Genomic DNA, 13,602 nt, shown 5'->3' with positions numbered 1-13,602 from the left:
GGAAGTCCGTACCAATCTTATATCTTATTAAAAGAGTCTGACCAAAAGTACTCTTCTGCTTCAACCTGGGCTTGTGGCTCTTATAATTGAGTTCCTCATTAGTCTGACAAGGCGCTATAACAACGCACAATCTAAAATGCTACAGCATTATAATAGAAGATTATGAGATATAACTCTTGTTACTTGATAAAATGGAATTTGCCTATTATCATTGTGTTATATTTTTACGATTACTTGCTCTGATGTTTTACATATTATTGAATTGAGCTTCTAACCTTGTAAATTAGTAATTATTCAAGCAACACAACTTTATACTGCATTGCAAGTGTGAAAGCCTTTCTCTTCACATTTTATCAAATACAAATAAAAATACAACCCAGGATTTTTGTTTGTGCTCGACTTTTTTCTTGGAATATTTACTATTGTGAATTATATGAATACATTGTTCTTTAAAATCCTCTTTTAGTCAAACATTTCTGTTTGTTTCTGTTTGAGACTTGAACAACTCGCGTGGAATGTGGAACGATGGTTGTAGAGACTAGCCATTCGGATGGTTTTGAATAAAATATGCAGCTACAAGAAATTAAAAAGAAAACATTAGGGAAAGACAATTGTAAAAACTAAATTGAACAGCCTTTAAAAACTAAACAAGAATTGTGTGTTCCCAGATATGTAATAGATGACTGCAAAGGCAGCATTCCTGTTCATCTATTTATTTGTCAGAATTTGAGTATTTGAGAAGGGTGCACTGACAGGAACATGATATATCATCATGATAATGGTAGCAAATCCACTCCCAGGGCATAACACTTTTTCATCTTGTTTGTTTAACTCTACTTTTACATTTGTCAGGATAGAAATGCCCAAGTGCTGGTGACATTAAAAACGTTGAAGTATGGCTCATTCCTACGTTCACATACACATAGCCCTTTGGGCTCTTCACAAGTGTGGCTGCGAGGGCTGTAACAGGAGTATCAGTTCCAGTAATGGTGTAGCCTCCTCCTCCGCATCTCTAACTCGCATCACTTAAAAGCACTCCTGGGCGCTCCAACGTATACACAATCCCAACCAAGAGACAGCCGCTATAGAGGTGCTAACCCCTGGCTCGCATTGAAACGCCGAAAGGACACCATTGAAATCCCCCTCTTGAACGATGAGCATTACCTCATTTAGATTCAGATTGTGTGTATTTGTGTGTGTGTGTGTGTGTGTGTGTGTGTGTGTGTGTGTGTGTGTGTGTGTGTGTGCGTGTATGTGTGTGTCTGTGTGTGCGTGTGTGTGTGTGTGTGTGTGTGTGTGTGTGTGTGTGTGTGTGTGTGTGCGTGTGCGTGCGTGTGTGTGGAATAAGATAAAAAGTCCATTATGGATTGAGTGGATTTACATGTCTTCATTGCCAAAACAAACCACTATATTCTGTGTTTTAGTGAGACAGCATGCAGGGAGAGACAAGGACAGAATAGGAGGACCAGGAGGTGTACTTCCAGTGAATTGCAGTGCATCTGTGCTCGGGTTGAGCAGTTCATTAGGAGATCCTCTTAATTAACTCACCATCACATGATTACCAAATTATTCATTGCATTGATGAATAATGAATAACAACAAGCAATCATAAAAAGTCTACATTTGTCGTATAATTTCTTTATATTTAGAACTCATTCACAAAATATACTCCTGGTTTGTTTTTTGAATCCAGGTTGTAGCAAGGAAATTATGTATTATTGGTTTGAAAAAAACATGACGTTTACAGAAAATAAATTACGCATCAAATATAACTGCACACAATAATTTAATAAAGTCAACCACAGACTAGAAAAACAGAGCAAAGGCATTTTGTATTGAAGAAAAACAATTTCTTTGCATTGTAAGCTTGAATTATTACATTTGTACAGCATTATCTCATACCATCATGATTTCGGTCAAACAAAACGTTTCACATTATTACTGTAACATAATCTCCATTATATTAGCTTATGTCAACCAGCTAAACTGTCACAATCAAATGTGATTCTTGGATTATTTACAACCAACGTTTTATCGATAGATTTCCCATTCAAACGTGTATTGATGTTGATTTCCTGTAATGCATACACTGGGTTTTTAACAACTCATCTTAGACCAAGAATCACACTTAGTAGTTTCTGAGTTGCTTCAAAAAGCACAGTGGAATAAACCAACCTCATTACAGTTGTTGGATCATATCAAGGTCAAGATGTCTCCGTGTTTAACGACCAAGATGAGAAAGGAGTCCTTGCTTTAAATACACATCTCTTGTAAAGTGTGGAGAGTACAGCCAAAATATAAGGTTTGATTCAGCATTTTAGTTTCAATCCAGGTAGGCCTACTTTGTTGCACCTTTTTTACTACAGACTCAGAAAAATAAATGACCAGTTTATACTTCCTGCTGTACCTAGATTATTTAAAAAGAAAAAAAGAAAAAACACTCTACAATGAATCCTTTCACAGAGCCCATTTATGTAGACCTTAAATGCATCTAAAACAGAGAGGGGATGCATTACGGTCCAATGTCTGATAAGAGAAGTCTCCAGATGATTCCATGTTTACCCTCCAGATGTAAGGTGAAACAACGAGCTCGGAGTAAGAAGGCTTCATTTAGTCTTTTGAACATTTGTGCAGAACAGCAGGTTAAACATAACCACCACTATGGCGCTTTAGGGATAATGGCTTCAGCTGTCGGTTGATGCTGTTTGAAGGAAAACATACGGTTTTTTAAGAATATTAAAACAACCTTGCAACTCCCGAAGAAAGTCATTTAAAACCTCTATTGTATATGGGTGACGTTTTTCATAAAGACCGTTTTCTTAAGACCCAGCCGTCTTAATAAAGTCTAAAATAACAATCTACGAAGAACGTCCCACACAGGTGTTCGTTCAGTAACCCAGGAACACATGCTTTGAGTTCTGACAACATTTATTTTTAAGAATAAAACCACATGGCCATGTGTGCCTGTCACATCAGCACCAGTAGCTCTGTGAACATGTCTCCCGCGGTGCTCTCCTTTGTTTAGCAGGCTTATTTAAAAAAAAAACAAAGCAATACAAATCAAAAGCCTCTGGCTGTAAACACTCACAGAGCTTTGTGTGATCAGAAGACAAAGTGAGCGGTGACAGCTATCTTTGCCGGGAGGAACTGCCTCCACTTCAAATAGTCGATTCCTCCGACGGAGCCTGTGTGAGGCTGAAAACCATGAGAACTAGATGAGCTCAGAGCCACACAGGACCTGCTGAGGAGCGTAGTGGCAGAAAGGCACTGTGCTGTGATGCCACGTCGAGATTCTGGACGTCCAACCAGCACAACTCAGGTCGTTAGCGTTTAAGATGAGCCCAGCACTTTCGTTAGGGTAGAGTAAATGGGGTGAGGTCAAGTCGATCAACTGTCACTCAACACTTGTCCCGCCTCTGTGTACTTACGAGGGTTTTTAGGCTTTTGGTATGGGGGGAGGGGGGGGGGGGGGGGGCTGGGCCTGGGATGCCCCTTTGAATCTTCGTCTGATGTGATGGAAAGCTTAGAAAATAAACCTGACGTGTTCAAATTGTATAGAAAATACAGCTGGGACTTGCTGTCTGATGAGAAGGGGCTGAGTGGGCACAAGAGGTCTTCCATCAGTTCATTCAGTACACACACGCACGCATACAAACACACACACACACGCACACGACACACACACACACACATGAAACACACACACATGGATGCACACACACACGCACACCTGACACACAAACACACACACTCACACGAACGCACACACAAATACACAGGCAAGGTCACGCAAACCATGCATGCATGAAATCATTTTAAAAAGCAGCAAAAACATAACAAAACTTAACACTTTACGATGAATGAGAAAAGGTTTACAGTAGGAGAGCTCTCAACAGAAATATATCAGACCATTATTTGCTCTGCGTGGTATTTTCCTTTACTTTTAAGTCTTAAACATTGTTTTGTGTCAAATTGCAAAAAAAGCAGATTTCACCAAATTAGAGAAATTATTATCCACAGTTGTTTTCAATATGATGTTCTTCCAGTGTGTTAAATAGATAAATATACACTTGAATCAATTAAATTAAACGCCACCAAATATGAGAAAGCTGTTGACCAACACTGTGAGGTATTATGCAAAGGCAAGAAGGAAAAAAAAAGAATTTCAAAAAGCAACCTTGGCCCCAATACTGAAAAAAGTCTGATGTCACAAATCACACAAAGAGATCAATAATTCGCAAATGTACATACAGTAGGTAGCTTTTTTTCTCAAGGAACACAAGCCAGCCATGGCTCTCCAGGTCGTTCACCTTGCTCCTCGGTTTCCTGTCCAGACGGACTCACTCATCTTCATCACAACAAAAATCAAAAAAACATACAAAATATTCCAAGTGATCGGCCCTGGCTGTTCAGTCGAGAGGTCAAGGGGTCACGGTCGACGACGATAGTCAAACGGTTTGGTGTTTTGCGTACAAATCATTTTTTTGTTTTGTTTTTATACAAAATAAGAAATATACATAAGAGACGGTGATCCCAGGCCAGTCCTAGTAGATGACTTCGTACACCGTGGCTTTCTTGTCCCCGGACCCCGTCACTATGTACTTATCGTCTGCAGAGATGTCACAACTCAGCACGGACGACGACTCCTTCGACTGTGGGCACAAGACGCACACAAAGTCACGGGTCATCAAATCAGAACAAAATGTTATAGATGTCAGGAAGCATTGCTATATTTTGTCCCAAACAGTAATAAATAAAGGTTTTTATTTAATAAACGCGAAGGTATTCACAGTGTTCTGCTTCGGCTTGCTGATGAATAATTAGGATTAGGATTGTCAACACACACATGCAGTTTAATGCATCTACTGCCATTCCTGTTTCAGCAGGGTAATAGAGTAGAATATATGATCTATCTTGAGCGCACCCATTTCACTTCTATATTGCACCTGTGGCTTATGCTAACCAGCATGTAGACCCAAGGTCAAAGAGGAGGGGCTTCCTAACGTGTAACCCTTCCCTAAATAGAAATGAATGAAACATGATGAATAGGTTACTAAGATCCAGTATTAAATGAGCTGCTGTATTAACCTGGAATATGCTGGCAATTACCTGGAATATCCTGTCATTTACCTGGAATATGCTGGCATTTACCTGGAATATCCTGTAATTTACCTTAAATATGCTGGCATTTACCTGGAATATCCTGTAATTTACCTGGAATATGCTGCCATTTACCTGGAATATGCTGGCTCCGTATGGGGTTCTCCAGGCGTTCAGCAGGTTGTCCTTTCCTGTGCTAACAAACCATTTCCCTGCAGAATAAAGGTTACATTACTATAGCACACCTTCGCAGGATCGGACGGCGAGAGATCTATCAGAGGGCTTTCAAAATATTCAAACCAATAACATCATGCCACACTTTGTATTTGCAAGTCACGACTCGCAACAAATAGTTTTCCTCCTCCAGCAAATTAATATAAGGAGACAGATCATCTGTTGACCAAAACAATACCCAGCCCACGCACGAAAATATGCAGTTTTGGCTGACACTCAATCGGCTACCTAAGCTTTCTTTTAGGCTGGAGGGAGGCTGAAGAGAGAGGTTTTAGAACAGGGAAGAGGCTTACCGCAGTGGGCGAAGCGAAGGGAGAGCACGCAGCTCTCGTGGAGGTGCAGCTGGTACTTGTCAGGCTTGGTGACGTGGAGGACCTCCACGTTGCTGTTCTCCATGCCCACCGCCAGCCACTCCCCCGTGGGACAGTAGCCCAGAGAGAAGATCTGCAACCACACAGCGTTCAGCTCGGTGTCTCTCTGTGTGTGATTCAACGCACTCATATTTTTTTCGCTATCCGTATTGAGTTATAATTAATGCAATGCCGTCTGTGTGTGCGTGTGTGTTCGCGTGTGTGTGTGTGTGTTCGTGTGTGAGTGTGTGTGTGTTTGTATGTGTGTGTGTGTGTGTGTGTGTGTGTCTGTGTGTGTGTGTGTGTGCGTGCGTGTGTCTGTTTACGAGCGAGTGAATGTGTGAGCATGCTTGTGTCTGTCTGTTTGTCCATCTGTCTCTTAGTACGTGCATCCATCTGTGTGTATCTGTGTGTCCCTGTGTCCGTGTGCCTGTCCACACCTGTGAGGTGAAGTCGTGCTGCTGGAGCTGCCGGCCCTCCCTCAGGTCCCAGGACCGGACCGTGTTGTCCAGGCCCCCGGTCCACAGCTTGGTGCCGTCGTTGGAGATGTCGATACAGCTGGCCCCGTCTGTGTGGCCCTGGAACTGCCTGCAGCGAATCACAGCAAGGCACGGGGTCACACGTAGAAACACACACGTCAGAATCTGGGTGAAAAGTCTTCATGAAAAGAAAAAGGTGCGCGTGTTCGCGTCAAACTCTCCTCATCCCTCTCTCCCTCTTTGTGTCACTTAAGGCACGTTTTAAATATTTAAATGTAGTTTTATTGATTTTTTTTTCTTTCTTCTAGATTAAATGATCTAGCCAAGAGTCATTTACCTAGATTTCAAACCCAATAAACATAATTTATGTGGCAAACATTCCACAAATATGTCATCTATATCATCTGCTATTATGATTAACTTCCCTCCGTAGAAACGCTGCCTCAGGCAAACTTTGAATAAACACTTACGCAGGTGTTATTAAAGCGCAACTTTTGTATGCGAATCAAACAATATCATCATATATGCTCGTACACAGAGACGCAATACACACACAAAGACACACACACAGAGACACACGTGCACACACACACACACACACACACACACACACACACACACACACACACACACACACACACACACACACACACACACACACACACACAAACAGACACTGTGTGTCTGTTTGTGTGTGTGTCTGTGTGTGTGTGTTGTGTGTGTGTGTGTGTGTGTGTGTGTGTGTGCATGTGTGTAGGTAGCACGTAGGCGGTAGTGCTTACCTAACCAGGATCTGGTTGTGGAGGTCCCAGACGGCGATGTTGCCGTCAGAGCAGCAGGAGAAGCAGACCTTGGAGTCGGGGCTGATGGCCAGGGCGTAGCACGCGGGCGCCGACGACGTTAGCTCCGCCTTGATCCTGGGAGTAGGGCGTGGCCAGGTCCCAGATTGACAGGGTGCTGGCCTCGCCCCCGACGATCAGCGTTCGCCCGTCAGGAAGTAGCCGGCAGGAGCGGATGTAATTGTCTCTGTTCTGATGTGACACGCGAGCACACACACACACACACCACACACACACACACACACACACACACACACACACACACACACACACACACACACACACACATACACACACACAGACACACACACACGCACACACAGACACACAAACACACACACGCACGCAAGCACACACACACAGACACACAAACACACATGCACACGCATCGACAGAGTCGCAAAAAAACGCAAACCCATGCACACAAACGCACACATACACACACACAGAGGAAGGTGTTTTATATTATTGTTAGAGACATTGATGTATTATTAATGACTCAACACAAATAACACATTTGTTTTGGGATTTTCTTCACCTCCCAAAAACAAAACACAAAACACACTATTAAAAATGTATGTTGCATTTGCTACCGCAGTGCTTTGCACTAAAGCTCTGCTATCGATTCAACCCTGGGTGGTTAGGGAGTGAAACATTGTGAAGGTTTGACAAGTCCATCACTCACTCACTCTCTCTCTCTCTCTCTCTCTCTCTCTCTCTCTCTCTCTCTCTCTCTCTCTCTCTCTCTCTCTCTCTCTCTCTCTCTCTCCCTCCCTCCCTCCCTCCCTCCCTCCCCCCCCCCCCCCCCCCCCACTCACCAGGCAGTCTAGCTGGGACACGGGGGTCTTGTTGCCCGGCTGGCTGACGTCCCACACCTTGACGCAGCCCTTGCCCCCGGTGTAGACGTGGCGCGTGGGGTTGCTGATGGTCACGGCGCAGACCACGTCGCCGTGGTTCAGCGTGTTGATCTGCCGCGCGTGGCGGGGGATCCCGGGGCCGATCAGCGCGTCCGGGGGGAACGGCACCGGCTGCATCTGGCCGTCGGCGCTCACGTGGAACGAGTAGGCTCTGGAGGACGGGGAGAGACGAGGAGGAGAGAGGGGGAAGAGGAGGAGAGAGGGGGAGGAAGCATAGGGGGATGAGGGGGGAGAGGAGGAGAGAGGGGGAGACAGCATGGGGGAGTGAGGGGGGAGAGGAGGAGAGAGAAGGAGGAAGCAGGGGGGAGTGAGGGGGAAGAGGAGGAGAGAGGGGGAGGAAGCAGGGGGGAGTGAGGGGGAAGAGGAGGAGAGGGGGAGGAAGCAGGGGGAATGAGGTGGGAGAGGAGGAGAGAGGGAGGAAGCATAGGGGGATGAGGGGGAAGAGGAGGAGAGAGGGGGAGGAGGGGAGGGAGGGAGGGAGCAGGGGGGATGAGGTGGGAGAGGAGGAGAAGGGGGAGGAGGAGGAGAGAGAGAGGAAGAGGGGGGAGAGATGGGGGAGGCTCACCTTTAGTGTGGGACAGTGTAGCAGAGCAAAAGGGGTCGAGGGGTTTATCCCACTGCTGGTGCTGTGGGTAGCATGGGGCTTTGGGTGCCGTGTTGGGGGTTCATTAAGTGCTTGTATTGATAGGATAACCCCCTTGAAATGAGCCAATCCACTTTTCGAGGGGTTAAAATATCTAATTATGCAATGGTATGGGATTTTGCAAATTTGTTCTGATTTAAATGTAAATGTCTTCAAAGATAAAATCATGTTTATGTATATCAAATAATTGTATTGAACTGTATAATGACGGAAGTGTGAGCAAAGTAAACAAAGCCAACGCATAGCAAATAAAAAGGACCCTTTTGTGTATCGGAGGACGAGAAACAACCCGATGAATAAAGGCATGTGAATCTCCTCTGCATGTTTTCACTTGTCACACGGTACGTACGGTTTTCCGCCCGGAATGCCAGACAGGTTGGGAGGGAGACCCGGGACACGGATATGGTGATGAGGATCAAATCCCACCTTCGGTAGAAAGAGAGAGGGACAGAGAGACAGAGAGGGAGAGAGAGAGAGAGAGAGAGAGAGAGAGAGAGAGAGAGAGAGAGAGAGAGAGAGAGAGAGAGAGAGAGAGAGAGAGAGAGAGGGGGGGGGGGGAGGGAAGAGAGAGAGAGAGAGAGAGAGAGAGAGAGAGAGAGAGAGAGAGAGAGAGAGAGAGAGAGAGGGAGAGAGAGGGAGAGATAGAGAGAGAGAGAGAGAGAGAGAGAGAGAGAGAGAGAGAGAGAGAGAGAGAGAGAGAGAGAGAGAAAGACAGAGAGCGAGTGAGAGTGAGAGAGTGAGAGAGAGAGTGAGAGAGAGAGAGAGAGAGAGAGAGAGAGAGAGAGAGAGAGAGAGAGAGAGGGAGAAATAGAGAGAGAGACAGATGGAGAGTGTTACAGAAAAAGCGATAGAGAGAGACAGAGAGACAGAGAGACAGAGTAAGCGATAGAGAGAGAGAGAAAGTGATAGGCCGAGCAAAAAAAAAAGAGAGAGAGAGAGAGAGAGAGAGAGAGAGAGAGAGAGAGAGAGAGAGAATTTAACCACACTTAAATACAGCACACACCCACATTCACAGCCAGCGCCAAGGCTGTGGGTGCCATGAAGACGGGTGCGATCATTGAGTGTGTGTCTGTGTGTCTGTGTGTGCGTGTGTCCGTGTGCATGTGTGACATCCAAAACCACTTCAACGCTGTCATCGCAGTGAAATGCAACAGAATCAAATGCCAAGAGCTGCCTTTTTTTCCGCCTTCAGTATGGGCAATTCTGAGTAAGAATTATATATGCACAGACCTTTGAGAGACAGGAGATAAAGGAGAACTGGCATTAAACTCATGAGGCTGCTGCGTTGGTGCCAAACGGACTGTAGAACACAAAGCCCATGTCTAGCTTAAGGCAATATTCTAAGCAATCTCTACAGCATATAGCCTGAATATCAATAAGTGACCCCATGGAATGTTTTCAAATGGAATAGCATTTTCTCCCTTATACCTTCACACAGTCTTTAAACACTAGTCTAGAAAAAACGATAAACCTGTTGACCACAAAGAACAAAACGCTGGCGCACCTCAGAAGTGTGTTGAACAGGGGGAGAGTCATTGAGATTGCTTTCGATTTGAACCGTGATCAGAGAACAAGGCGGTGCACTTACAACGGTTCGATTTGCTTTGGAATACGAGTCGCTGGTCCATGATACCAGTTAGGGGGCTCTTGGTGTTCAAGTGAAGAGGGTTTCACTTGAGCAAGTGAAACATTTGGGGAGGGGGGGGGGGGCCCTGTTGTACCCACCCAAACACCCAGCCAGACACCACTACACCACCTACACCACCCAAACACCCAGCCACACACCACTACACCAGCTACACCACCCAAACACCCAGCCACACACCACTACACCAGCTACACCACCCAAACACCCAGCCACACACCACTACACCACCCAAACACCCAGCCACACACCACTACACCAGCTACACCACCCAAACACCCAGCCACACACCACTACACCACCCAAACACCCAGCCAGACACCACTACACCACCTACACCACCCAAACACCCAGCCACACACCACTACACCAGCTACACCACCCAAACACCCAGCCACACACCACTACACCAGCTACACCACCCAAACACCCAGCCACACACCACTACACCAGCTACACCACCCAAACACCCAGCCACACACCACTACACCAGCTACACCACCCAAACACCACTACATCAGCTACACCACCCAAACACCCAGCCAGACACCACTACATCAGCTACACCACCCAAACACCCAGCCACACACCACTACACCAGCTACACCACCCAAACACCCAGCCACACCCACTACACCAGCTACACCACCCAAACACCCAGCCACACACCACTACACCAGCTACACCACCCAAACACCCAGCCACACACCACTACACCAGCTACACCACCCAAACACCCAGCCACACACCACTACACCAGCTACACCACCCAAACGGAGGAGCGGCGTCGTTTGGACGTAAGCCCCGACAGATTGCTATTTTGTTTGCTTTGCAACCTGTGCTCTGGGTCAGCGGTACTCCAGCTAGTTAGCTGGGGTCGCCTAGAACGATGTGGTGAGATCACTCTCGACCTGCTCGCAAATGTGCACGCACACAAATGCACAACGCACAAACACACGAATGCACGCACGCACGCACGCACGCACGCACGCACGCACGCACGCACGCACGCACGCACGCACACATACAGGTTTTTGTTCCAGTCCTCGAATGTGATCGTAGTATTAATACTAATATAAACACACACTTATGACAATTCATATTTTTGTATTAAAACGCTGCCAATCTCAAAGTATGCTAGCCTGTGTTGCTTGGCAACCATTGTCTGGAGAAGCCATATTCCTTTGCGGTAGAATGACGATTATGTTGGAAATAAGATTTCTCATTTTATGCTGCCCCCTAGTGGTGACAAGATCCTTGTAAACCCCGGCCTCTCGTGGGTAATTGCGTAAAGGGCTGATATTATGCCACCAGGTATGAGAGTGATTAGCCATTACAAGCCGTTTTAAAATCTGCCTTTTCCTGTGTTTAAGTGACATCACAGGGGTCCAACTAGATGTATGCTAGATAGATCAGTCCACAAGCCTACCTGGTTGACTACAGCCAATGTTGCTCATCTATCCATCATACATCTAGGACCTAGACGTATGATGGATAGATGAGCATCATACATCTAGGTCCTAGATGTATGATGCTCATCCATCCATCATACATCTAGGTCCTAGATGTATGATGGATAGATGAGCATCATACATCTAGGTCCTAGATGTATGATGCTCATCTAGCCGTCATACATCTAGGACCTAGATGTATGATGCTCATCTATCCGTCATACATCTAGGACCTAGATGTATGTTGCTCATCTATCCATCATACATCTAGGACCTAGATGTATGATTGATGCTCATCTATCCATCATACATCTAGGTCCTAGATGTATGATGCTCATCTATCCATCATACATCTAGGTCCTAAATGTATGACGGATAGATGAGCATCATACATCTAGGACCTAGATGTATGACGGATAGATAAGCAACCATTTCGTCAACTCTAGGTGGACACTCCCACCTGTGACGTCACTTGAACGCAGGAAAAAGGCAGATTTTCAAACGGCTTGTAACAACTGACCACACTCACACCTGTCGGCCCAACATCACCCTTTCAGGGGGGTCCCCGCGGTGAGAAACTGCGCTCGAGACGAAGCGTACCACTTGTGTGCGTCCGTAGGCCGCAACGGCCGCCGCCGCCACGGCGCTCATCTGGGGCGAGATGGTGGGCAGGCCGGCGTAGGCGGCCCCCGGACTGCCCAGCTCCCCGTTCAGCCCCGGGTGGGGCACCATGCCGAAGGGGCCCGGGTAGGGGCAGGGCAGCGCCAGCGGGGTCCGCAGGCCGGGGACTGGGGACGGAAGAAGAGAGGGGAGGTGTTTGTTATGTGTGGGTAGGTGGAGCGGCCGAGGCAGTACAGCTAGTTAGAGTATGAAGGAATTTTTTTGTTTTTATTTTTAAGTAATGTGTTAAACTGATTCACGCATTCTCCTTACTGTGGGTATTATCTCTCCCTCTTGTTCTCTTACTATGTATTTTATCTGCCTCCCCCTCGCTGTCTCTCTCTCTCTTTCTCTTTCTCTCTCTCTCTCTCTCTCTCTCTCTCTCTCTCTCTCTCTCTCTCTCTCTCTCTCTCTCTCTTGTTCTCTTACTATGTATTTTATCTGCCTCCCACTCGCTGTCTCTCTCTCTCTTTCTCTTTCTCTTTTACAATGTATGTGCTCTCTCTCGCTGTCTCTCTCTCTCTCTCTCTCTCTCTCTCTCTCTCTCTCTCTCTCTCTCTCTCTCTCTCTCTCTTGTTCTCTTACTATGTATTTTATCTGCCTCCCACTCGCTGTCTCTCTCTCTCTTTCTCTTTCTCTTTTACAATGTATGTGCTCTCTCTCGCTGTCTCTCTCTCTCTCTCTCTCTCTCTCTCTCTCTTGTTCTCTTACTATGTATTTTATCTCCCTCCCATTCGCTGTCTCTCTCGCTTTTTCTCTTTCTCTTTTACAATGTATGTGCTCTCTCTCTCTCTTTCTCTCTCTCTCTCTCTCTCTCTCTCTCTCTCTCTCTCTCTCTCTCTCTCTCTCTCTCTCTCTCTCTCTCTCTCTCTCTCGTACCTTGTATAAGCTCTCCCTCTTGCTCTCTCCCTCTATTTCTCACTAACTACGTCACCAATGTCTCGCCGTCCCTCCCTCACTCTGTGTGTGCTCTCTCACTCTATCAGTCTCTCACTCTCTGGCCGTTTGACGGGGAAATGGAAGGTATTGTTGTGTTATTGTTTGACTGTTGAATGGGCTTCACTGTGAACACTCGGCAGAATTCTAGGGGGTGGTGTACGGTAAGATAAGTGTGTTATTATTGTTGTTTTTTTCCCTCCGAGCCAAGACGAAGAGCTGTTGGTTAATGTGTTGCGCCGCCGGCCTCTGTATTCAACTTCATGGCATCGCTATGACGACGCGGACACTGATGCGTTCCTTTGATGGTGATGTGTCGGACTCACTGAGGGTCTCGATGCCCGGGGG

At 46.3% G+C, this 13,602-nt stretch overlaps 1 protein-coding gene across 1 annotated transcript in view; it reads right to left on the bottom strand.

Annotated features, from left to right (window-relative positions):
• Positions 1-1,622: 1,622 nt before the first annotated feature.
• Positions 1,623-13,602, bottom strand: part of LOC115545874 (transducin-like enhancer protein 4) — a 36,466-nt gene continuing 24,486 nt past the window's right edge. Inside the window, 10 exon segments of the mRNA XM_030359352.1 lie at positions 1,623-4,652; positions 5,236-5,312; positions 5,628-5,778; positions 6,125-6,272; positions 6,946-7,091; positions 7,093-7,194; positions 7,821-8,070; positions 8,912-8,988; positions 12,259-12,446; positions 13,581-13,602. The exon segment at positions 13,581-13,602 is cut by the window's right edge and continues 111 nt beyond it. Coding sequence (XP_030215212.1) covers positions 4,545-4,652; positions 5,236-5,312; positions 5,628-5,778; positions 6,125-6,272; positions 6,946-7,091; positions 7,093-7,194; positions 7,821-8,070; positions 8,912-8,988; positions 12,259-12,446; positions 13,581-13,602 — 1,269 coding nt within the window. The 3' untranslated portion in view covers positions 1,623-4,544.

This window comes from Gadus morhua, chromosome 6 (assembly GCF_902167405.1).
Source record: "Gadus morhua chromosome 6, gadMor3.0, whole genome shotgun sequence".
Taxonomy (NCBI): Eukaryota; Metazoa; Chordata; class Actinopteri; order Gadiformes; family Gadidae; genus Gadus; species Gadus morhua.
The sequence above is the reverse complement of the archived record's forward strand: the minus strand, read 5'-3'. Positions and strand labels throughout refer to the sequence as shown.